The sequence below is a fragment of the Rhineura floridana genome, chromosome 2 (genome assembly GCF_030035675.1).
Source record: "Rhineura floridana isolate rRhiFlo1 chromosome 2, rRhiFlo1.hap2, whole genome shotgun sequence".
NCBI lineage: Eukaryota > Metazoa > Chordata > Lepidosauria > Squamata > Rhineuridae > Rhineura > Rhineura floridana.
The window spans coordinates 240,015,832-240,037,694 of record NC_084481.1 but is presented as its reverse complement, the minus strand read 5'-3'; the positions used below and the strand labels follow the sequence as shown (position 1 = coordinate 240,037,694).

The 21,863-nt window shown below is 43.4% G+C and overlaps 1 protein-coding gene across 1 annotated transcript in view; it reads right to left on the bottom strand.

The window, feature by feature from the left end:
- Positions 1-21,863, bottom strand: part of LOC133378467 (cytochrome P450 2H1-like) — a 44,931-nt gene that overhangs the window by 8,834 nt on the left and 14,234 nt on the right. Inside the window, exons 4-5 of the mRNA XM_061613328.1 lie at positions 5,088-5,248; positions 1,340-1,516 (exon numbers count right to left, since the gene is read on the bottom strand). Coding sequence (XP_061469312.1) covers positions 1,340-1,516; positions 5,088-5,248 — 338 coding nt within the window. The remainder of the gene's footprint in view (positions 1-1,339; positions 1,517-5,087; positions 5,249-21,863) is intronic.

Here is a 21,863-nt window from a genome sequence, read left to right as displayed (position 1 = left end):
CACCTCTCGATTAGATTACTGTAATGCGCTCTACGTGGGGTTACCCTTGAAAACGGTCCGGAAACTACAACTTATTCAAAATGCGGCGGCTCGATTACTCACAAACAGTTGTCGCTGGGACCACATCACGCCAGTGTTGTTCGATCTACACTGGCTTCCAGTTGTTTTCCGGGCCCAATTCAAGGTGTTGGTTTTAACCTTTAAATCCCTACACGGTCTTGGCCCAGTTTATCTAAAGGAGCACCTACAACACCACCAATCATGCCGCCTGACAAGATCGGCCACACAAGGCCTTCTCTCAGTCCCGCCAACCAAAGCAGCTAGGTTGGTGGGCACTAGAGAGAGGGCCTTTTCAGTGGCGGCCCCCACCCTCTGGAACTCCCTCCCACAAGATCTTTGGCACGTCTCTTCCCTGAATATGTTCTGCAAGGCCTTAAAGACCTGGCTTTTTCAGCAAGCTTTCGGGACTTCTGGGGAGGCTTAATATTCTTCTGTTTTAAATGCCTCCTATTATGTATTGTTTGCTCTTATAATTTATATATTTCACTGTATTTTTATATTGTATTCTGCCATATTTATTGTATGTACGTCGCCTAGAGTGGCCATTGGCCAGATAGGCGACACATAAATTAAATTTATTATTATTGTATTATTATTATTATCATGCTCCACATCCCCACATGACAGCTGCCCACAGTTTCCTTAAGATGTTAAATAGCACAGGAGACAGACTGGACTCTTGTTGGACCCCACATATCAAAAGCCACAGAGTGAGGGACAATCTCCTAGTACAACGCTAATACAGTGCCATCCCCTTGAGCCACTCCAGAAGAACATCATGGTCAATAGTGTCAAAAGCTGCTGAGAGGTCGAAGAGAACCAACAGAGCCTCACTCCCCCTGTGTCTCTCCTAATAAAGGTCATCGAACAAGGTGACCAAGGCTTTTCCAGTACTAAAACTGGGCCTGAAGCCAGATTGAAATGGATCTAGATAATCTGCTTCCTCCAGCCATACCTGCAGATGGTCAGGCAGCACTTTCTCAATCACCTTGCCCAGGAAGTCTGGACAGTAGCTTTCTGAAACCTCTGGATCCAGGGAGGGCCTCTTCAAAAGGGAGTGCACCACCACCACCCCCTCTTTCAAGGTGGTGGGAATAACTCCCTCTTGTAATGAGGCACTGACCACTCCCATGGCTCATCCAGGGCCCCTCCATATCTGGCTCCCTCCTTCAGATGATCATCATAGCCCACCATAACAAATATACGAGCTGCCAAACAAGGCAGGCCATTGATCAGCCAGGTTAATGACCAGCAAGAAGGCAGTTTGCACTCCTCTCACCTGCTCCATTTTGATGAGGAAGGCATGAATGAAATCTTGAGGCTGGTTGGGTGTCAGGGACTCCTGGTGTGTCTTCACCTTCCTTGAGATGAAATGCTTTAATTCCTCTGTATTTTTAAATATCTTCTTGTGAGAGCCAGGAAAATATTCCAGGATTGCCGGGAATATATTGTACAGCTATGAAGATCAGGAGGTAAAGCTCATAATATGCCTGGTCAGATGGCCCTGCTCTGCCCCCAGCTGCCTCTTGCCTCCTATGGAAGTTCACCTGCTCATGTTTCTATTCTTGCCCCACAGAAACCTTCCATGCCGGGGTCAAGTGGGACGAGGTGAGGGGCAGGCACACACACCCCTTGGTCAGCTGGGGTTCAGTGTTTGAGCGGCTTAAGGGTTGGAGGGGCTGCCCACACGGACAGGAACCAAAACCTTTTACTATTGGTCTTATATATGTGTGTGTGCTGCCCATGAGTGAGGTTTTGTATTTTGGTATGGCCCACAAATAAATCACTCAGCAGATCCTTTTTAAAATCATGCTTATTAGACTTTTAACCCACTAGAATAAATAGTAGCATAGCAGCTGTCTTTGGTCTTCTATATTGTAATAACCATTTCTACTCTGAATACCCAAGCCTAAAGGCAATTGCAAAACACTGTTTTTTATCTATTCTGCATATTAAAGGATACTTTGCTAGTTGTTTATCTTAGTGTGGTGTAGTGGTTAAGGTGTTGGACTACGACCTGGGAGACCTGGGTTCGAATCCCCACACAGCCATGAAGCGCACTGGGTGACCTTGGGCCAGTCACTGCCTCTCAGCCTCGTGAAAACCCTCTTCACAGGGTCGCCATAAGTCGGAATCGACTTGAAGGCAGTACATTTACATTTTATCTTAGTGAAAGAGTATACATGTGGGTATGCGAATGTACTTTTCCTAGGTATAAGACCAGAGACTGTGAGAGCAAATAATGGCAGTCCACAATGCTGATAAATAAATGGTTGTTGGTGGACAAATTGTAGTGACAAAGTGTAGGCCAGAGGAGGGAAGAGCACGTCTCTTGCGCTCATGTCCGTTTGAGAATCTGGTTGGCCACTGTGAAAACAGGATGTTGGCCTAGATGGGTCCCCTTTTGGTGTGATCCAGCTGCCAGGCTGTTTTTATGGTCTTACGCCTGGGCCGCTTAATCTATGGCAAAGGACAGGATACTCCACAACCAATAGCACCTCTCCATAACAATGGAAACATAGGTATTGGGTGTCATTGAGGAGAGATGGAGCGTTGTTACTGATGACTTTATTGCCATCTCGAGTGGAAACAGTGAGTTGTTATTGATACATTTATGGTTTTGTTGTCATTTGCTGGCTGGTGGGAAAGGTGGCCCAGTGGTGACTTCAACCAAACTCTTGGGTATAACAGCACCACCACCCCAAGGCCAACAGGGAAGCACCCACAACTACCACTGAGACAGTGAGTGCTCATCACTCTCCAGTTTCATAATTCTCCATGCATCTCCTCTTGGCTCACTGAACCAGGGTGCTGCCTGTGTGTGCGCATGCATGAGGGACTTCGGCTTCTAGCATTTATACTTCACAGCCTTCCAGGGTGACTCACAAGAGCACCAACTGCTAAGTGTCAGTTAGGTATTCTAATAAAGCCTTTTAACTTTCAATATTGGTGTGATTGTTAAGCTCCACCTTGCAATGATCCCATGCCTGGTAATGGCTAATTCCTGCCACATCTTCTGTTCAGCCCCACAACACCTTGGCTTCAGGAACTAGAGAGCAGTCCCTGTGATGACCTCACAGCTTGGCCTGACACCAGGTGCAGGCCCTCACAGCCAGCTCCAAGACAGAATGGCTTCCTGGCAACAGAGATGGAAGTTCTGGAGACCACAGCAACCCCTCCCCCGCCCTGTCCCTGCAGCCTGTGCTGGTGTTGCACCGAGTATCCAGGTAGGCAACGCTGGGTCAGATCAACTCCTCCCAGCTCACCCACCCAGGTCTCAGTAATGCACACCAAATCAGCACTTTCATCCACGATCCTAACCCTAGTGTTAAACAACAACACACACAGGCCAGTGGGCACAGCAGATGAGAAACGAGGAACCCATCCATGAGAGGAGTGGGAGAGAGCAACAAGGCACAGATAGCCTTGCCCTCGTCTTCTATGGTAGTTCACCACCTCCCCATGGCTATACCTCCCTCCATCCATGATCACTGAAATTGGGGTGGCATCACCCATGTCCCTCCTTACTAAGACTCCTCCTAAACACGTGATATTGACCCAACAAGAGCCCACCAACAATGGCCAGCCACTCTCAGTATAAGGCAACTTCCATGGTCCTTCACTGGGGAAAACAGAGGATCCCACGTACAATTCTGAACTGCAAATGTTAGAGGTTTAGAGAGCTAAAAGAGAGGTTTTGGTGGTGTTTGGAGGTTGTTGTTGTTGAGAGTGAGTCGGAGTTCTGAGGCAATTAATGAGAAGTAAAGTGCATGTCAGAACATATATGAAACCATAAGCTTGTCAACAAAGTAATTAAGTAATCTTGTTATTTTTAGTGTTCAATATATATTTCTTGGTTTACAAAACACCTGATTCTTCAGCTGGGATACACAATCCAGGGGGGATGGCAGAGTAACCAAGGCTGAACAGTAATTGTATTGAATGGTGGCAGCGGCAGAGGAAAAGATATTGTATCCAGTACCACAGAGAAACCCAGGGCTGTATGCTTCAGAGTCAAGGGGCTGCAGGGGGGTTTACAAATTACCTATACCCATTGACACAAGGTATTGGAATAGCCAGGCAGAGACTAGGCACAGTCTATTGGCTAAAAGGGTTACAGAGTGTCGGGTGGTGCTGCCTAGCAGTGGGATCTTTTGAGATCGGTGCTAGTGCTGTAAAGGGTAAGAATAAACCTGACGTTCCTGTCTACTGGTAGCCACAGGTGAGAGCGTCACAGGTGGTGCTGGGGAAGGACGTCACATTGGGGTGGCACCACCCATGTCCCTCCTTACTAAGACTCCTCCTAAACACCTGATATGGACCCAACAAGAGCCCACCAACAAAACCTACCTGAGCCAATTATCCCAGTAAGCCTTCGAGAGAACTGGGAACAGTCAGACCCACTCAATGCTTTTCGTACAGGGCACTACTCCCCCTCTGTCTCACACCCAGAGAGGGCCAGCCTTCTGACAGTTACAGACTCTCACTCTGTAGGCATCTGGCGACTTTCTCCTATCATTCAGTTCACTGCACAGGCTCTGGCCCTGCGCAGGGACTACACATGAGCCATATGCCTTCCCCACTACCAATCTCCTCCAGATTGGTTAGGGGGGAAAAGAAGGAAAGAAAGAAAGAAATAGAAGAGTGTAGTGCCCTTGCCCTTGGGAGTCGCCCCTTCGATGGTGACCCTGCCGGTGGCAGTCCTGCTGCCCAAGGGCAGCCAGGTTGTTATGCCTCCTGACCCAGCCAGGAGCTCATGCAAAAGGCTACAAGATTAACTGCAGCCTTCTCTGGAGCCAGGGTCAGGCAGTGGGTCCCACTCCTTGCAGCACTTACCAGGGGCTTCAGCTGTCTCGAAAGACAACAACCCAGAGGCACAAGTAGCAAGCACCCGGATACTCACAGTCCCATTAGTGCTGAAGCTGTTCCCCTTGTTTGTCCAACCTGTTTATTGCCCTGGTTTGTCCAGCCACCTTACTTCATGGCTAGAATGGAAATCCCATTAATCTGTCTCCCTGTGGACTTACCTTCGTCATTGTGCAGGACTGGAGACGGGCATTTTCCTCCAGCAGGTGAATGAATTCCAGGAAATCCTTGTCTTCATAATCAAAGCGACTCCCAAAGGTAATTGAGCAAATGATGTTTGTGGCCGTGCTGCTGAGGAAGCGGGTGGGGTCAAAGGGCCTTCCTGCCAGTGCAAAAAGGATGGCATCCTTTCAGGAACCGATTCTAGACCGCTTGCATTGGCTGCCTGTATGTTTCCGAGCTGAATTCAAGGTGCTGGTTTTGACCTATAAAGCCTTACACGGCTTGGGACCACAATACCTGATGGAACGCCTCTCCCGATATGAACCCACCCGTACACTACGTTCAACATCAAAGGACCTCCTCCAGGTGCCTACGCCAAGGGAAGCTCAGAGGGTGGCAACAAGGAAGAGGGCCTTCTCAGTGGTGTCCCCCAAATTATGGAATGATCTTTCTGACGAGGTGCACCTGGTGCCAACACTGTTATCTTTTCAGCGCCAGGTCAAGACTTTCCTCTTCTCCCAGGCATTTTAGCATGTGTTTTTATATTGTTTTGAATTTTAAAATGGTGTTTTAAATTGTTTTTAAAAAATGTTTTTAAATTGTGTATTTGTTTTAATGTTTTTGATTGCTGTAAACCGCCCAGAGAGCTTCGGCTATGGGGCGGTATACAAGTGCAATAAATAAATAAATAAATAAATAATGAGTGCTCCTCTCCAACAGCACAGGGGAGGTGTCTGTGGCAGGTGTAACTGGCCAATTGCCAAGAAAATCCAACACGGTCACATTTGACTTCAAAAGAGGAAACTTCACAAAAATGAGGGGATTGGTAAAAAGAAAGCTGAAAAACAAAGTCCAGAGGGTCACATCACTCGAAAATGCTTGGAAGTTGTTTAAAAACACTATATTAGAAGCTCAACTGGAGTGCATACCGCAGATCAGAAAAGGTACCGCCAGGGCCAAGAAGATGCCAGCATGGTTAACGAGCAAAGTCAAGGAAGCTCTTAGAGGCAAAAAGTCTTCCTTCAAAAAATGGAAGTCTTGTCCAAATGAAGAAAATAAAAAAGAACACAAACTCTGGCAAAAGAACTGCAAGAAGACAATAAGGGATGCTAAAAAAGAATTTGAGGAGCACATTGCTAAGAACATAAAAACCAACAAGAAAAAATTCTATAAATACATTCAAAGCAGGAGACCATCTAGGGAGACAATTGGACCCTTGGATGATAAGGGAGTCAAAGGTGTACTAAAGAACGATAAGGAGATTGCAGAGAAGCTAAATGAATTCTTTGCATCTGTCTTCACAGTGGAAGATATAGGGCAGATCCCTGAACCTGAACTAACATTTGCAGGAAGGGATTCTGAAGAACTAAGACAAATAGTGGTAACGAGAGAGGAAGTTCTAAGCTTAATGGACAATATAAAAACTGACAAATCACCGGGCCCGGATGGCATCCACCCGAGAGTTCTCAAAGAACTCAAATGTGAAATTGCTGATCTGCTAACTAAAATATGTAACTTGTCCCTCGGGTCCTCCTCCGTGCCTGAGGACTGGAAAGTGGCAAATGTAACGCCAATCTTCAAAAAGGGATCCAGAGGGGATCCCGGAAATTACAGGCCAGTTAGCTTAACTTCTGTCCCTGGAAAACTGGTAGAAAGTATGATTAAAGCTAGATTAACTAAGCACATAGAAGAACAAGCCTTGCTGAAGCAGAGCCAGCATGGCTTCTGCAAGGGAAAGTCCTGTCTCAGTAACCTATTAGAATTCTTTGAGAGTGTCAACAAGCATATAGATAGAGGTGATACAGTGGACATAGTGTACTTAGACTTTCAAAAAGCGTTTGACAAGGTACCTCACCAAAGGCTTCTGAGGAAGCTTAGCAGTCATGGAATAAGAGGAGAGGTCCTCTTGTGGATAAGAAATTGGTTAAGAAGCAGAAAGCAGAGAGTAGGAATGAACGGACAGTTCTCCCAATGGAGGGCTGTAGAAAGTGGAGTCCCTCAAGGATCGGTATTGGGACCTGTACTTTTCAACTTGTTCATTAATGACCTAGAATTAGGAGTGAGCAGTGAAGTGGCCAAGTTTGCTGACGACACTAAATTGTTCAGGGTTGTTAAAACAAAAGGGATTGCGAAGAGCTCCAAAAAGACCTCTCCAAACTGAGTGAATGGGCAGAAAAATGGCAAATGCAATTCAATATAAACAAGTGTAAAATTATGCATATTGGAGCAAAAAATCTTAATTTCACATATATGCTCATGGGGTCTGAACTGGCGGTGACCGACCAGGAGAGAGACCTCGGGGTTGTAGTGGACAGCACGATGAAAATGTCGACCCAGTGTGCGGCAGCTGTGAAAAAGGCAAATTCCATGCTAGCGATAATTAGGAAAGGTATTGAAAATAAAACAGCCGATATCATAACGCCGTTGTATAAATCTATGGTGCGGCCGCATTTGGAATACTGTGTACAGTTCTGGTCGCCTCATCTCAAAAAGGATATTATAGAGTTGGAAAAGGTTCAGAAGAGGGCAACCAGAATGATCAAGGGGATGGAGGACTCCCTTACGAGGAAAGGTTGCAGCATTTGGGGCTTTTTAGTTTAGAGAAAAGGCGGGTCAGAGGAGACATGATAGAAGTGTATAAAATTATGCATGGCATTGAGAAAGTGGATAGAGAAAAGTTCTTCTCCCTCTCTCATAATACTAGAACTCGTGGACATTCAAAGAAGCTGAATGTTGGAAGATTCAGGACAGACAAAAGGAAGTACTTCTTTACTCAGTGCATAGTTAAACTATGGAATTTGCTCCCACAAGATGCAGTAATGGCCACCAGCTTGGACGGCTTTAAAAGAAGATTAGACAAATTCATGGAGGACAGGGCTATCAATGGCTACTAGCCATGATGGCTGTGCTGTGCCACCCTAGTCAGAGGCAGCATGCTTCTGAAAACCAGTTGCCGGAAGCCTCAGGAGGGGAGAGTGTTCTTGCACTCGGGTCCTGCTTGCGGGCTTCCCCCAGGCACCTGGTTGGCCACTGTGAGAACAGGATGCTGGACTAGATGGGCCACTGGCCTGATCCAGCAGGCTCTTCTTATGTTCTTATGTTCTTAACTCCATTTTGGGAAAACTAGATCACACACCTCCAAACCAAGAAGGGAGGGAGGTTCTATATTTTCCAGAAGACAAGCAAGGATTAAGACACACTGTCTCTCCCACAGACACTACTGATGTTCCGTTAGCAGTGGGGTAGTGCAAGTATTTGTACCCCATTAATTACTTCAGCAGTGGGGGAGCTGCCATAACAGTGCATTGAATCCACCACAAAGAAAGTTCTTGTCTGCCTACTAGATAACCTTTCATTGATTTCATCTTTATGTTGAGGCATAGTTTTGTTGGGGATATATATTTTTAACCCTTTTTATTTAAGATACTTTATAGCTTTTTTAAGGAATGTTTTTCATACAATCATAGAATAGCAGAGTTGGAAGGAACCTATAAGGCCATCAAGTCTAACCCCTTGCTCAATGCAGGAATCCAAATCAAGGCATTCCAGACAGATGGCTGTCCAGCTGCCTCTTGAATGCCTCCCGTGTTGGAGAGCCCACTACCTCTCTAGGTAATTGGTTCCATTTTCGTATGGCTCTAACAGTTAGGAAGTTTTTCCTGATGTCCAGTCAAAATCTGGCTTCCTGCAACTTGAGCTCATTATTCCATAGCCTGCACTCTGGGACTATCAAGAAGAGATCCTGGCCCTCCTCTACGTGACAACCTTTCATGTACTTGAAGAGTGCTGTCATATCTCCCCTCAGTCTTTTAAAGTTGTTTTGTTTTAATGCATTTTAAGGTCTGTTTTTATGATGTTTTAGAGTGTTTTTACTGCTTTTGTTTGCCGCCCTGGGCAGAGGAAAGACGGGATATAAATTAATTAAATAAATAAATCGGATAAACTCATTTGAAATGTGGTGTTGGAGGACAGCTGTGCGCATACCATGGAATGCAAAAAAGACAAATAATTGGGTGTTAGAACAAATTAAACCAGAACTGTCACTAGAAGCTAAAATGATGAAACTGAGGTTATCATACTTTGGACACATCATGAGAAGACAAGATTCAATAGAAAAGGCAATAATGCTTGGGAAAACAGAAGGGAGTAGAAAAATAGGAAGACCAAACGAGATGGATTGATTCCATAAAGGAAGCCACAAACCTAAACTTACAAGATCTGAACAGGGTGGTTTATAACAGATGGTACTGGAGGTCACTGATTCATAGGGTTGCCATAAGTTGTAATTGACTTGAAGGCACATAAAAACAACAACAAAGTAGTTTTCTGCCTTTGAACACAAAACAATGATCTCTCCTAAACAAAACTCTGCATCCTTGCCTTGTATCTGTTTTTACTCTCATTAAACTGTTCTGTAGAGATGGCACATAGCAAGCTCCAGGAATGCACACCTCAGTGGTTTTCTTTTCACCTAGTTTACATTTTAAATTAACTCTCTTTTCCTTGTGTACAAATATATTGTCCATGAGCATGACAAACTGGGACTTTACAATCCATATCTATATCTGAGAAAACAACCAAATTGTTGATTAAATGTGAAGTTGCCCCACTGTCTGTGTCAGTGGTTCTCAAACTCTTTTGGTTCGCAGCGCACTGTAAAACATAAACATTTTCTGGTGCACTTTGTGTGCAAGATTAAAAATATATTAATATATTTTAAACTATGAATAAAAATAACTTAAATACAAATGGGTTTCTTCTCATTTTTAAAATATACTTTCATAATATTTGCGGCACACCAGTCACCTCTTGCGGCGCACCAGAGTGCCACAGTGTCTTGGAGAGACTAGGATACAGGGTAGAGAGACTGGGTTCCCTCACCTTTTAAGTAAAATACAGTTGGCTGGTAAAGCCCCTTCCTATGTCTTGGGCAGACTAGGGTTAAGTACAAATTCAGGAGGAAAAGAAAAGAGAAAGAGAAAGTAATTAGAAAATAGAAAAAAAGAGAAAAATAAGGAAATATTAAATAATTTTTTAGAAAAGAAAAAAACCCAAATAAAAATAAGAAAAAAGAAATATAAAAAAGAGAGAAAAGGGTAAAATCCATAACACTAAAGATGGTAGGCTTGACTGGTTATTGAAAGCAATAAACAAGTTATTTAAAAGATTCAAGAGAACCCTAATTATTTCATTAGAGATTTTCCAAGAGATTATCCAAATGCCCACATATTGATATGGGACAAGAATCAAGCAGATGAAATAATGTTAACTATCTACCTGGGGAACAACATAACAATAGCTACTTTCCCACTAGGTTCCCCAATAACAGGATGCTGGGGGGGGCCAAGCATGGCTGAAACAGCACCTCTTCCTGGGGGCAGACTATAGCTGGCAATAAAGGACACACATTTGCAGAACATACACCATGGCTACTGCTGCAACCTAATTCACATTTGCCAAAGACACAAATTAACACAAAGACACAAATTCCTAGCTAAAAGCTTTGAGGAAGTCATGCATACTGCCTAGGACACCAAAAAGGAGGGGCAAGCTTTGCAAATTGATGTTTCAAAAGAATATTTAGGAAAAAGGAAAAGTTAGTTTTTGCAATCCACCCAATCTCCCATGTCTAAATAATGCTGTGAGAAAGTTTTCTGCTGTCTGAATAATGAACAAAATACAGGTTGCCTAGGTGACTAAAGAATGTAGATTGAAGGTTAGAGCATGTTGGGAGAGCTGGAGAGCTGCTGGATAGAGTTAGAGACCAGGGAACTGTGTTAAAACATTCCCTATGAAGAATAGAAGACAGAGGCATCAGTTGGTGCAAAAGCTAGGTATTTTCTAAATAAAGCCCCATCTGGCCATTACAGGGAAGGGGAAGTTAAGGCTACAACTGATTGAGATACAGCAAGTTGTGAATAATGTATGTGGAGAAGGCTGGACAGCTAAGTTTTGAAAGATTAGGAAATGTGACTATTTTTCTGCTTATCTTACTTTGCAGATAACCAAGGTTTGAAAGGGTTAAGAAATGCTTTATTGGCAAACAAATTGACTCAAACGGAGACAGCAAACGAATGAGTTAATGACAAGTTCAACCCGTCCTCTTTCCCCTGCTCTCTGAAGGGAGAATCGCAAACTCAAGGCTCCTTTTCCAGCCTGCTTCAAAACAGTATGGTTGTATTTTTTTCCTTTAATTGGTTTTGGAGAACATTTGGGTATACAAATTGAAGAACATTTTCATGCATTAAGCTAGTCCTTGACTGCAAGGAAGTTAAATGCCGGGAATTCCAAAACATTCCAAAGTTGTTTTTGTGTGTGTGTGTACTTTGTACATGGTCAGAACAGAAGGCTCCCAAAATCCCAGGAAATTAGAATTTGGAGGGATGAGATCTGTATAAATTTGTATATTGGAAGTAAGAACATAAGAACATAAGAAGAGCCTGCTGGATCAGGTCAGTGGCCCATCTAGTCCAGCATCCTGTTCTCACAGTGGCCAACCAGGTGCCTGGGGGAAGCCCACAAGTAGGACCCGAGTGCAAGAACACTCTCCCCTCCTGAGGCTTCCGGCAACTGGTTTTCAGAAGCATGCTGCCTCTGAATAGGCTGGCAGAGCACAGCCATCACGGCTAGTAGCCATTGATAGCCCTGTCCTCCATGAATTTGTCTAATCTTCTTTTAAAGCCGTCCAAGCTGGTGGCCATTACCGCATCTTGTGGGAGCAAATTCCATAGTTTAACTATGCGCTGAGTAAAGAAGTACTTCCTTTTGTCTGTCCTGAATCTTCCAACATTCAGCTTCTTTGAATGTCCACAAGTTCTAGTATTATGAGAGAGGGAGAAGAACTTTTCTCTATCCACTTTCTCAATGCCATGCATAATTTTATACACTTCTATCATGTCTCCTCTGACCTGCCTTTTCTCTAAACTAAAAAGCCCCAAATGCTGCAACCTTTCCTCATAAGGGAGTCTCTCCATCCCCTTGATCATTCTGGTTGCCCTCTTCTGAACCTTTTCCAACTCTAGAATATCCTTTTTGAGATGAGGCGACCAGAACTGTACACAGTATTCCAAATGCACCATAGATTTATACAACGGCATTATGATATCGGCTGTTTTATTTTCAATACCTTTCCTAATTATCGCTAGCATGGAATTTGCCTTTTTCACAGCTGCCGCACACTGGGTCGACATTTTCATCATGCTGTCCACTACAACCCCGAGGTCTCTCTCCTGGTCGGTCACCGCCAGTTCAGACCCCATGAGCGTATATGTGAAATTAAGATTTTTTGCTCCAATATGCATAATTTTACACTTGTTTATATTGAATTGCATTTGCCATTTTTCCGCCCATTCACTCAGTTTGGAGAGGTCTTTTTGGAGCTCTTCGCAATCCCTTTTTGTTTTAACAACCCTGAACAATTTAGTGTCGTCAGCAAACTTGGCCACTTCACTGCTCACTCCTAATTCTAGGTCATTAATGAACAAGTTGAAAAGTACAGGTCCCAATACCGATCCTTGAGGGACTCCACTTTCTACAGCCCTCCATTGGGATAACTGTCTGTTTATTCCTACTCTCTGCTTTCTGCTTCTTAACCAATTCCTTATCCACAAGAGGACCTCTCCTCTTATTCCATGACTGCTAAGCTTCCTCAGAAGTCTTTGGTGAGGTACCTTGTCAAACGCTTTTTGAAAGTCTAAGTACACTATGTCCACTGGATCACCTCTATCTATATGCTTGTTGACACTCTCAAAGAATTCTAATAGGTTACTGAGACAGGACTTTCCCTTGCAGAAGCCATGCTGGCTCTGCTTCAGCAAGACTTGTTCTTCTATGTGCTTAGTTAATCTAGCTTTAATCATACTTTCTACCAGTTTTCCAGGGACAGAAGTTAAGCTAACTGGCCTGTAATTTCCGGGATCCCCTCTGGATCCCTTTTTGAAGATTGGCGTTACATTTGCCACTTTCCAGTCCTCAGGCACGGAGGAGGACCCGAGGGACAAGTTACATATTTTAGTTAGCAGATCAGCAATTTCACATTTGAGTTCTTTGAGAACTCTCGGGTGGATGCCATCCGGGCCCGATGATTTGCCAGTTTTTATATTGTCTATTAAGCCTAGAACTTCCTCTCTCGTTACCACTATTTGTCTCAGTTCCTCAGAATCCCTTCCTGCAAATGTTAGTTCAGGTTCAGGGATCTGCCCTATATCTTCCACTGTGAAGACAGATGCAAAGAATTCATTTAGCTTCTCTGCAATCTCCTTATCGTTCTTTAGTACACCTTTGACTCCTTTATCATCCAAGGGTCCAATCGCCTCCCTAGATGGTCTCCTGCTTTGAATGTATTTATAGAATTTTTTCTTGTTGGTTTTTATGTTCATAGCAATGTGCTCCTCAAATTCTTTTTTAGCATCCCTTATTGTCTTCTTGCATTTCTTTTGCCAGAGTTTGTGTTCCTTTTTATTTTCTTCATTCGGACAAGACTTCCATTTTCTGAAGGAAGACTATTTGCCTCTAATAATAATAATAAAAATAATAAAAATAATAATAATAGTAATAATAATAGTAATAATATTTAATTTGTTTGTCGCCTATCTGGCAATTAGCCACTCTAGAGCTTCCTTGACTTTGCTCGTTAACCATGCTGGCATCTTCTTGGCCCTGGCGGTACCTTTTCTGATCTGCGGTATGCACTCCAGTTGAGCTTCTAATATAGTGTTTTTAAACAACTTCCAAGCATTTTCGAGTGATGTGACCCTCTGGACTTTGTTTTTCTGCTTTCTTTTTACCAATCCCCTCATTTTTGTGAAGTTTCCTCTTCTGAAGTCAAATGTGACCGTGTTGGATTTTCTTGGCAATTTGCCATTTACATGTATGTTTAATTTAATAGCACTGTGGTCACTGCTCCCAATCGGTTCAACAACACTTACATTTCGCACCAGGTCCCGGTCCCCACTGAGGATTAAGTCCAGGGTTGCCATCCCTCTGGTCGGTTCCATGACCAACTGGTCTAGGGAATAGTCATTTAGAATATCTAGAAACTTTGCTTCTTTGTCATGACTGGAACACATATGCGGCCACTCTATGTCCGGGTAGTTGAAGTCACCCATTACTACCACATTTCCTAGTTTGGATGCTTCCTCAATTTCATATCTCATCTCAAGGTCTCCCTGAGCATTTTGATCAGGGGGACGATAGATCGTTCCCAGTATTAAGTCCCTCCTAGGGCATGGTATCACCACCCACAACGATTCTGTGGAGGAGTCCGCCTCTTTTGGGGTTTCGAGCTTGCTGGATTCAATGCCTTCTTTCACGTATAGAGCGACTCCGCCACCAATACGTCCTTCCCTGTCCTTCCGATATAGTTTATATCCAGGGATAACCGTATCCCACTGGTTTTCTCCATTCCACCAGGTCTCCGTTATGCTCACTATATCAATGCTCTCCTCTAAGACCAAGCACTCCAGTTCTCCCATCTTGGTTCGGAGGCTCCTAGCATTAGCGTACAGGCACTTGTAAGCAGTGTCTCTCTTCAAGTGTCTTTGGCACTTGTGGTTTGGCCTGGGGTAATTTTGCTCTTCTGAATTGATATCCTGTGCCCCTGCTCTCACAATGCCTACTTCTAGGCCTACCCCTTTTAAAATTTCATCATTTCTTTGGTTTTTATCCCAGGGGGGAGGTTTATTCCGAACCGGACCTTTCTCAGCTCCTGTCGGGTTTCCCCCCTCAGTCAGTTTAAAAGCTGCTCTGCTACCTTTTTAATTTTAAGTGCCAGCAGTCTGATTCCATTCTGGTTCAAGTGGAGCCCGTCCCTTTTGTACAGGCCCGGCTTGTCCCAAAATGTTCCCCAGTGCCTAACAAATCTAAACCCTTCCACCTGACACCATCATCTCATCCACACATTGAGACTGCAAAGCTGGTCCTGTCTGGCTGGTCCTGCGCGTGGAACCGGTAGCATTTCAGAGAAAGCCACCTTGGAGGTCCTGGCTTTCAGCATCCTACCTAGCAACCTAAATTTTGCTTCCAGGACTTCACGGCTGCATTTCCCCATGTCGTTGGTGCCAACGTGCACCACGACCACTGACTCCTCCCCAGCACTGTCTACCAAACTATCTAACCGACGGGCGATATCCGCAACCTTCGCACCAGGCAGGCAAAACACCTTGCGGTCTATATGCCCATCACACACCCCACTGTCTATGTTCCTAATGATCGAATCACCCACTACAAGGATCCCTCCACCCCCTGGAGATATATCCTCGGCACGAGAGGATAGCTGCTCATCCCCCAAGGAATGGGTCCCTTCTAAGGGATCGTTTCCCTCTTCCTCAGCTGGATGCTCTCCTTCCCCGAGACCATCGTTCTCCATGATAGCAGGAGAGCTATCATCCTTGGAGTGGGACACAGCTATAACGTCCCTGAAGGCCTCCTCCACACACCTCTGCCTCTCTCAGCTTTTCCAGGTCCGCCACCTTGGCCTCAAGGAAATGAAGTCGTTCCCGGAGAGCCAGGAGCTCATTGCACCAAGAACACACCCACGACTTCTGTCCAACAAGCAGATAGTCGTACATGCTGCAGGCGGTGCAAAACACTGGAAAGCCCCCACACCCCTGCTGGCTTCTTACCTGCATAGTTTTGTTCAAGGTTTATTACGTGAATGGGTTGGAGACTGCGGTTTAGTTGAGGTTAGGGAACAGACGGGCAGAGGGGGGGCCCCTGGCCTCCTCGCCCTGCTGCCGAACTCGCTCTGCTGCTTAACTCGCCTTGATGCTTTGTCAGCTGGGGCCTTGACGCTTCGTCAGCTGGTGCTCCCTCTAGCTCGTGGAGCAGGCTCCCTCGCTAGGGTGCTCTGACTTAAGTCTTAAGATGTTAAGAAATAAGGGTATTTAACAACAATGCCGAAAGAGTCTGTTTAGGTAAAGCAAATCCACAAACTATGGATAGCTGCCCTGAGCTCTGGATGTGAAAAAAGGCAAGGTATAAAATATCTGATATACAAAATTTAAAGGCACCTGACTAGAATGAAGCACCTCCAACTTTAAAGTCTTTAGAATATAAAATTAGCAGAGTTAGTATTGAAGGCTAAAATTAATTTTAAAAAGAGGATGTTCCAAAGCTTTAAAATCCCTAAGCCCATCCTCAGAATTAAAACTTCTTGCATAAATTCAGACTTATGTTCTCTCTCTGGTTAGAATTCCCTTCCTCCAAACATTCCTAATAACATATTCTACCAGAACATTCCCAATTACAAAAACTGTTTAAAGAATTTAAGAGTAGCAGCAAATGTATTGGATTTGGCTAGGTAATATCTTGCCTTATAATATTTTCAATTGACTCCTAATACCTACAAGTTAATGCCAGCAGTTTTGTATTTCCCCTTTAAAATTAAACACAGAAAATAAAATTAGAAAAGCAGGATAAAAACAGAAAAAGGATAGAAAATTGAAATAAGCATGGAAACAAGGGATCCTGAACCAAGGACAACCCTGTTCAAAGTGATAAAAGTTTATGATCAGTTTGGGAAAATGCCAGCTGGTTTACAATAAGAAATTGATTGATTTGGTCCATATCTAATTGAGAGATAAAAGCATAATGGCTAGTGTGATGTTCCTGTAGGTTAAGCATCTGTAAATATGGTACATGCGGGTCTGTTAGGTGATGTATGATAATTGACTGAGAGAGAAAGGGGGAGTACATGGGTGAGAAGCTGAAGTATGCTGGATGATGATTGGCTGAGTAGCTGGCTGGCTGAAGGTATAAATGGAGGTTTATGAGTGATGGGAGGGAGAAGTTGTTGAGTTGGTTGGAGTGAGGTCATTTGGTGAGGCCGGTTGGTTGGCTGGCAGAGTTCTGAGGGAAGTTTGGGTTGTATTTGGCTGATATTTCAAGAGTATATATATGAACAGAAACATAAAGAGTGACCATATATGAAACCATACGCTTGTGAAACATTCCTAAAGTAATCTTGTCATTTCCTGTTGTTAGTAAATAAATACTTATTTGGTCTACCAAAGGCCTGATCCTTGGCTGGGGGAATATACAGACCAGAAGGGAGGGCAAGGTAATTGCCAAGGCTGAACAGAAACTGTATCTATGGTGGCAGCAGTGAAGAGAGATACTGTAACAAGTCAAGTATCCAGAGCAACCCAGAGTTGTATGCTTTATTATATATAAAGATACAAGGGGGTTGGGAACAGCATAGGCACACAGGCACAAAGTAACCAGCTATAGAGAGACTGAGGCAAGGTCTCTGGGAGTATTGGTTACAGGAAGTGACTGGTGGGATCTAGTGAGATCTGTGCTAGAGCGGAGTGAGAAACCATATAAAGGACAGTCCTGACTGGTGGTGTCCCTGGTGGTGCCTAGTGAAAGGCAGTAGCCACAAGCAGGTGGGAACCTGACAGGGAGAACCAGGGAAGGACGCCACAGCTAGCCATTAAGATTTTCTTGAGAACATGCAAAAACAATTGGCAGAACTGAAGAAACAAGTACAAGACAGATAAATTGTGCTTGTGTTCCCCCTTCAACCCCCCTTACTCCTGTTTCCCCCCCTTCTAACTATATCAGTAGCCCCCTCCCCACCAGACTAGCCTGTAACCTTCTCTTTACTAACCAACTCATACATTTTAAATAAATTTGTCTGGGTGTGTGCGTGTGTAATGAAGTGCTGCAAAAGTACATAAACCATAAAGTAATTAGCACATGGGCTTAGCTCAAACTATCCTTGTTTCACAAATAGTTAAAGACGCTAGCATTTGTCGTTCGTTTGTTTGCTTTGCCTTGACCGCCCCCCCCTTGCCTTTCACCAGGTAGATAGCAACTGGAAGTCAAACCTCTTTCCTTCCCTTATTTTACTTTTTGGCCTAGATGGGCTGTGATCAGCTGGAAAAAGAAAAAGCTTTCAGGGTTTATTAATGTTTATGCCTGGCTGTTAGGTACAAATGTTTGTTTTATCACTGGTGAAAATATTTTCTTTCTCTGCTTCCTGAAGATTCTCTGAATCTTCTTTATTCTCATGAATTGAATTGGAAATTAAAATTTTGAATTTTAGGGATAAGTACAGTGCTGCAACAAATAATTTTGTTTACTCTCAACAAACTTTAAAACAACCACTTTCGTTTATCTTTGATCTGCTAGCATCTGTCTGAACAAAGTAAATTCAGGGCTGCAGCTCCTTTATGGCAGCAATCCATCAAATGGTAAACTCATTTACCAGAGAATCTTGTCTCATAACATTAGTCCAAACGTTCCCTTTTTACAACCTTTTACAGCTCTCTTCAGACCACCCATCTGAATGTTGTCTTTACCATGATATCCCAAATAAATGAAATCTCCATTTGCTTACCATGAAAAGTCCTAGGGATTGCCATGAGTCTGAAACAATTTGGAGGGGGACTTGAAGGTTTCTTCCCCCTTGTCCTACTAACAGTGCACTGTGAGCAATTTTGCTGTACTAGAGAAATGGAATGTGTCTGGAAGGTCGAAACGTGCCTCTCCCTTTGTCCTACTTGCTTTTTGTCTCGATGCATATTAGAAAAAATTAAGAAGTAATGAGGTAAACAGCCTTTTGAATTCTTTGAAGCACTTGTAGCTTTGAAGCACTTGTAAATTCTAACTTTAAAGGCACCTAGTATCTGGTGGACCTTGATGTCAATAGGAATTAGCTTTCAGGGGCAATTAAGTCAGCCACAGACACCAGTATCAGAAAATTTCATGACTATTTTTAAGTAAGAACTTTGTGTGTGGTCAGAGGCTAACACTAAAAGAGTTAGAATATGTTGTACTGTCATGTGTTGTCTGTCTGAAACTTTTTAAAGTCAATAATGGGAATGCACAGTCCCAAGTTCAAAACAGCTTATTATTAGTTGCTAAAATTTGTTTGTTTTGGGGTTTTCTTTAATTAATCCATTTATTTTCTCATTTATGGCCATGAAAACATTCTTCTATTTTTCTAAGGACGTTTTTTTCCCCAGCTGTTTTTGTATTTACCACAGAAGATTTTTAAAATAAATTTTGGCCAGATCCTAATGGATCCCTGCCATGAAGTATTATCAAAGCTTTGATTTTCTCTCCTCCAAGGACCTCAGTTATGGGTGCACCCCCACACCATAAACACGGTTTAATGAGACCCCCTACTGACTATGGCAGGATATTACACCTCAGTTTTCCATTTCTTCTGTCATTCCTGAACCAACTGTTGGATGAATGTGGCAAGGAATGCACCTTCCTAGTGGACACTGGTTTCTTTTTATACCATCAAACTGTGGCTGGATAACTCACTTTAGGGTTTATTTCATGTGCACATGCTTCTTTTTTTACAATTGTAAACTTAATGAGTAGGGATCTGTTGAGCAAATTGAATGCTTCCAATGTGGATTTCCCTCAGAATTTGACCCTAAATTTGCTTATGCTCATGGTAACAAGCCAGGGAGCTGAGGACGCAGAGGAGGTAGCCTCTTGCTCTGAGCTCTGAAATGTTCCTGAGTTTTTGTGGGCTTCCCCATTCCAATGAAGTGGGAAAAGCTACTGACAGTGAGCCGAGAGAGAGAGATCGATCAGAAACGTGACAGGCCCTTCCTTCTCTGAGGTATTTCAGTACCCCTTGGTCCAAGATCCTCCGTGGCACAGAGTGGTAAGCTGTGGTAACACAGTCGAAGCTGTGCTCACGGCTGGAGTTCGATTCCAATGGAAGGAGGAAGTCGAATCTCCGGTAAAAGGGGTCGAGGTCCACTCAGCCTTCCATCCATCTGTGGTCGGTAAAATGAGTACCTGGCATATGCTGGGGGGTAAAGAAAAGCCAGGAATGGAACTGGCAATCCCACCCCATATATACGGTCTGCCTTGTAAACGTCGCAAGACATCACCCTAAGAGTCGGAAACAACTCGCACTATAAGTGCGGGGACACCTTTACTTTTACCTTTTGGCCCAAGAGGCTGAGGAGGGCGTTGCCCTTGTCACCACCTCCCTTTCAGAGCAAGAAGTACTTATGAAAAAAACCAGCCTGCTTGTAACAGACTAATTTTAACAGTCAAGGATGTAAGGAAATTTGAAACATCTCCTATGTGAACTTGGACAAGTTGAAATGTTGTCAACCAGAAGTGCTATGTTTGGGTCATAATATCTCTAATAATCGCAGAAAATTTAGAAATTACTGGATTAATGCAGCCTCATCTCTTCCCAGGCTAATTACTAAGAGGCGCCCTGCGGGGAGCTGCAGAATATCTCAGGCAATGAATCCCTAGTGTTTGTTCCCGGCTGTGACCATTGTATACTGCACCACTTTTAACACTGTTACTCCCTCTCCTTACAGATGATGAACCACATATTTTGGATCCCTGAGTCTATGTTCCCCTGGGTTAAATAACAGCTATGCCCAAGCCAGACCTTTCTGATCTTCTTTCTCCTAACCTGATTTGATTCTTTACACTAATGGGTTTTGTAAGCGTGATGAATTTGAGAATTTAATTGTGGCTATGCTGTGGTTTCTGATCATGTTATTCTTGAAGCTCATTTTCTTCCAGGTATCAAGAGTGCCCAAGCAATTTCAACTCACCCGTGCCTGTATCCTACTCTCTGGTTAAACTGTATTCATTTACACTGATTCTAAATTTGTATTTGGTCTCTATCATTTTGTAAGTCAAACTGGAAAATGGGATTCCCGACTTCCCAGGAGGATTGCTCCACCTGTGACGCCTCTGAGACGAGCTCCCATCTCAGAGGAAGCTTTTTCAGTTTTAAAACCAGTCAGAAGAATTTTTTGACTGGTAAAAACTTTCTCCCAGGCAAGGGAGAAATGAAGAGATCACCCACAGAAGCTTCGTTGTGTTTGTTGGGGACTGGAATTCATCAGGATCGCCTATGAACGAAGGTGTAGCCAGCAGCGTCTGATGGAGTCAGGGAATTCTGATGGAGTCAGGGAATTCAAGCAAGCTCAAACTGACTAAGCGAGACTTTTTTTTTCCTTAAAGAAAAACGGATTTTAACAGGCAAGCATCCTTCTGTCTACTACTATCTACTATCACTCTTATCATTGTTATAGTAAAAGAGATTTGTTATAGAATCAGCAACAAAGAATCCCTGGGTGAGTTATACCTTTCTCTTTCATACACGGAATTAAGGAAGAAGAAAATCGAAATAGCTTATCTTTGTTTTTATTGCAAAAAGCTGGCATGGAATTGAGCATTATAAAGATATAAACGGATGAGGGGCTTCTAATCTAAGAGAAAAAATTGATTAACATGAACATTTGAGTACTATTTGTTTGGGACTATTTTTTCTGGTCTACTTTATTTTGACGAATCTGCTTATTCTTTATGCCACTAATTATTTTGATGCTGGGAAGTAAGTTTGTTTTGCACTCTTGGTAACATAAGAGATAAGGCAGTCTGTCTAGAAGATGATGTCAACAGGCTTGGAATATTAACTCCTTTGTTGCTGGAAAAAGAAATAAATTGCTCTTTGCTTGAGAATAGTGGTTATATTGGAAATTGAAGGGGGGGGGTTGGTTTTAAGAATGACAATCAAGAAAGCGGCCGAGACCCTGGATGTACAGGAAGGGGTTCTCTCTCTAAACATGTTTCAGAAAATAATGGATGAGATTAAGATAACGAAACAAGAATTGAGTCAGAGCAGACAAGAGATGAAAATTGAATTTGGCAAAATGAAACAGGAGCTGAAAGAAATAAAGGATTCTATGAGAAAAGATATAACTGGACAAGCAACAGGAAATGAAAGAAAAATTAAAGGGAAGGTGCAAGTCCTGGAGATTGGAATAGAT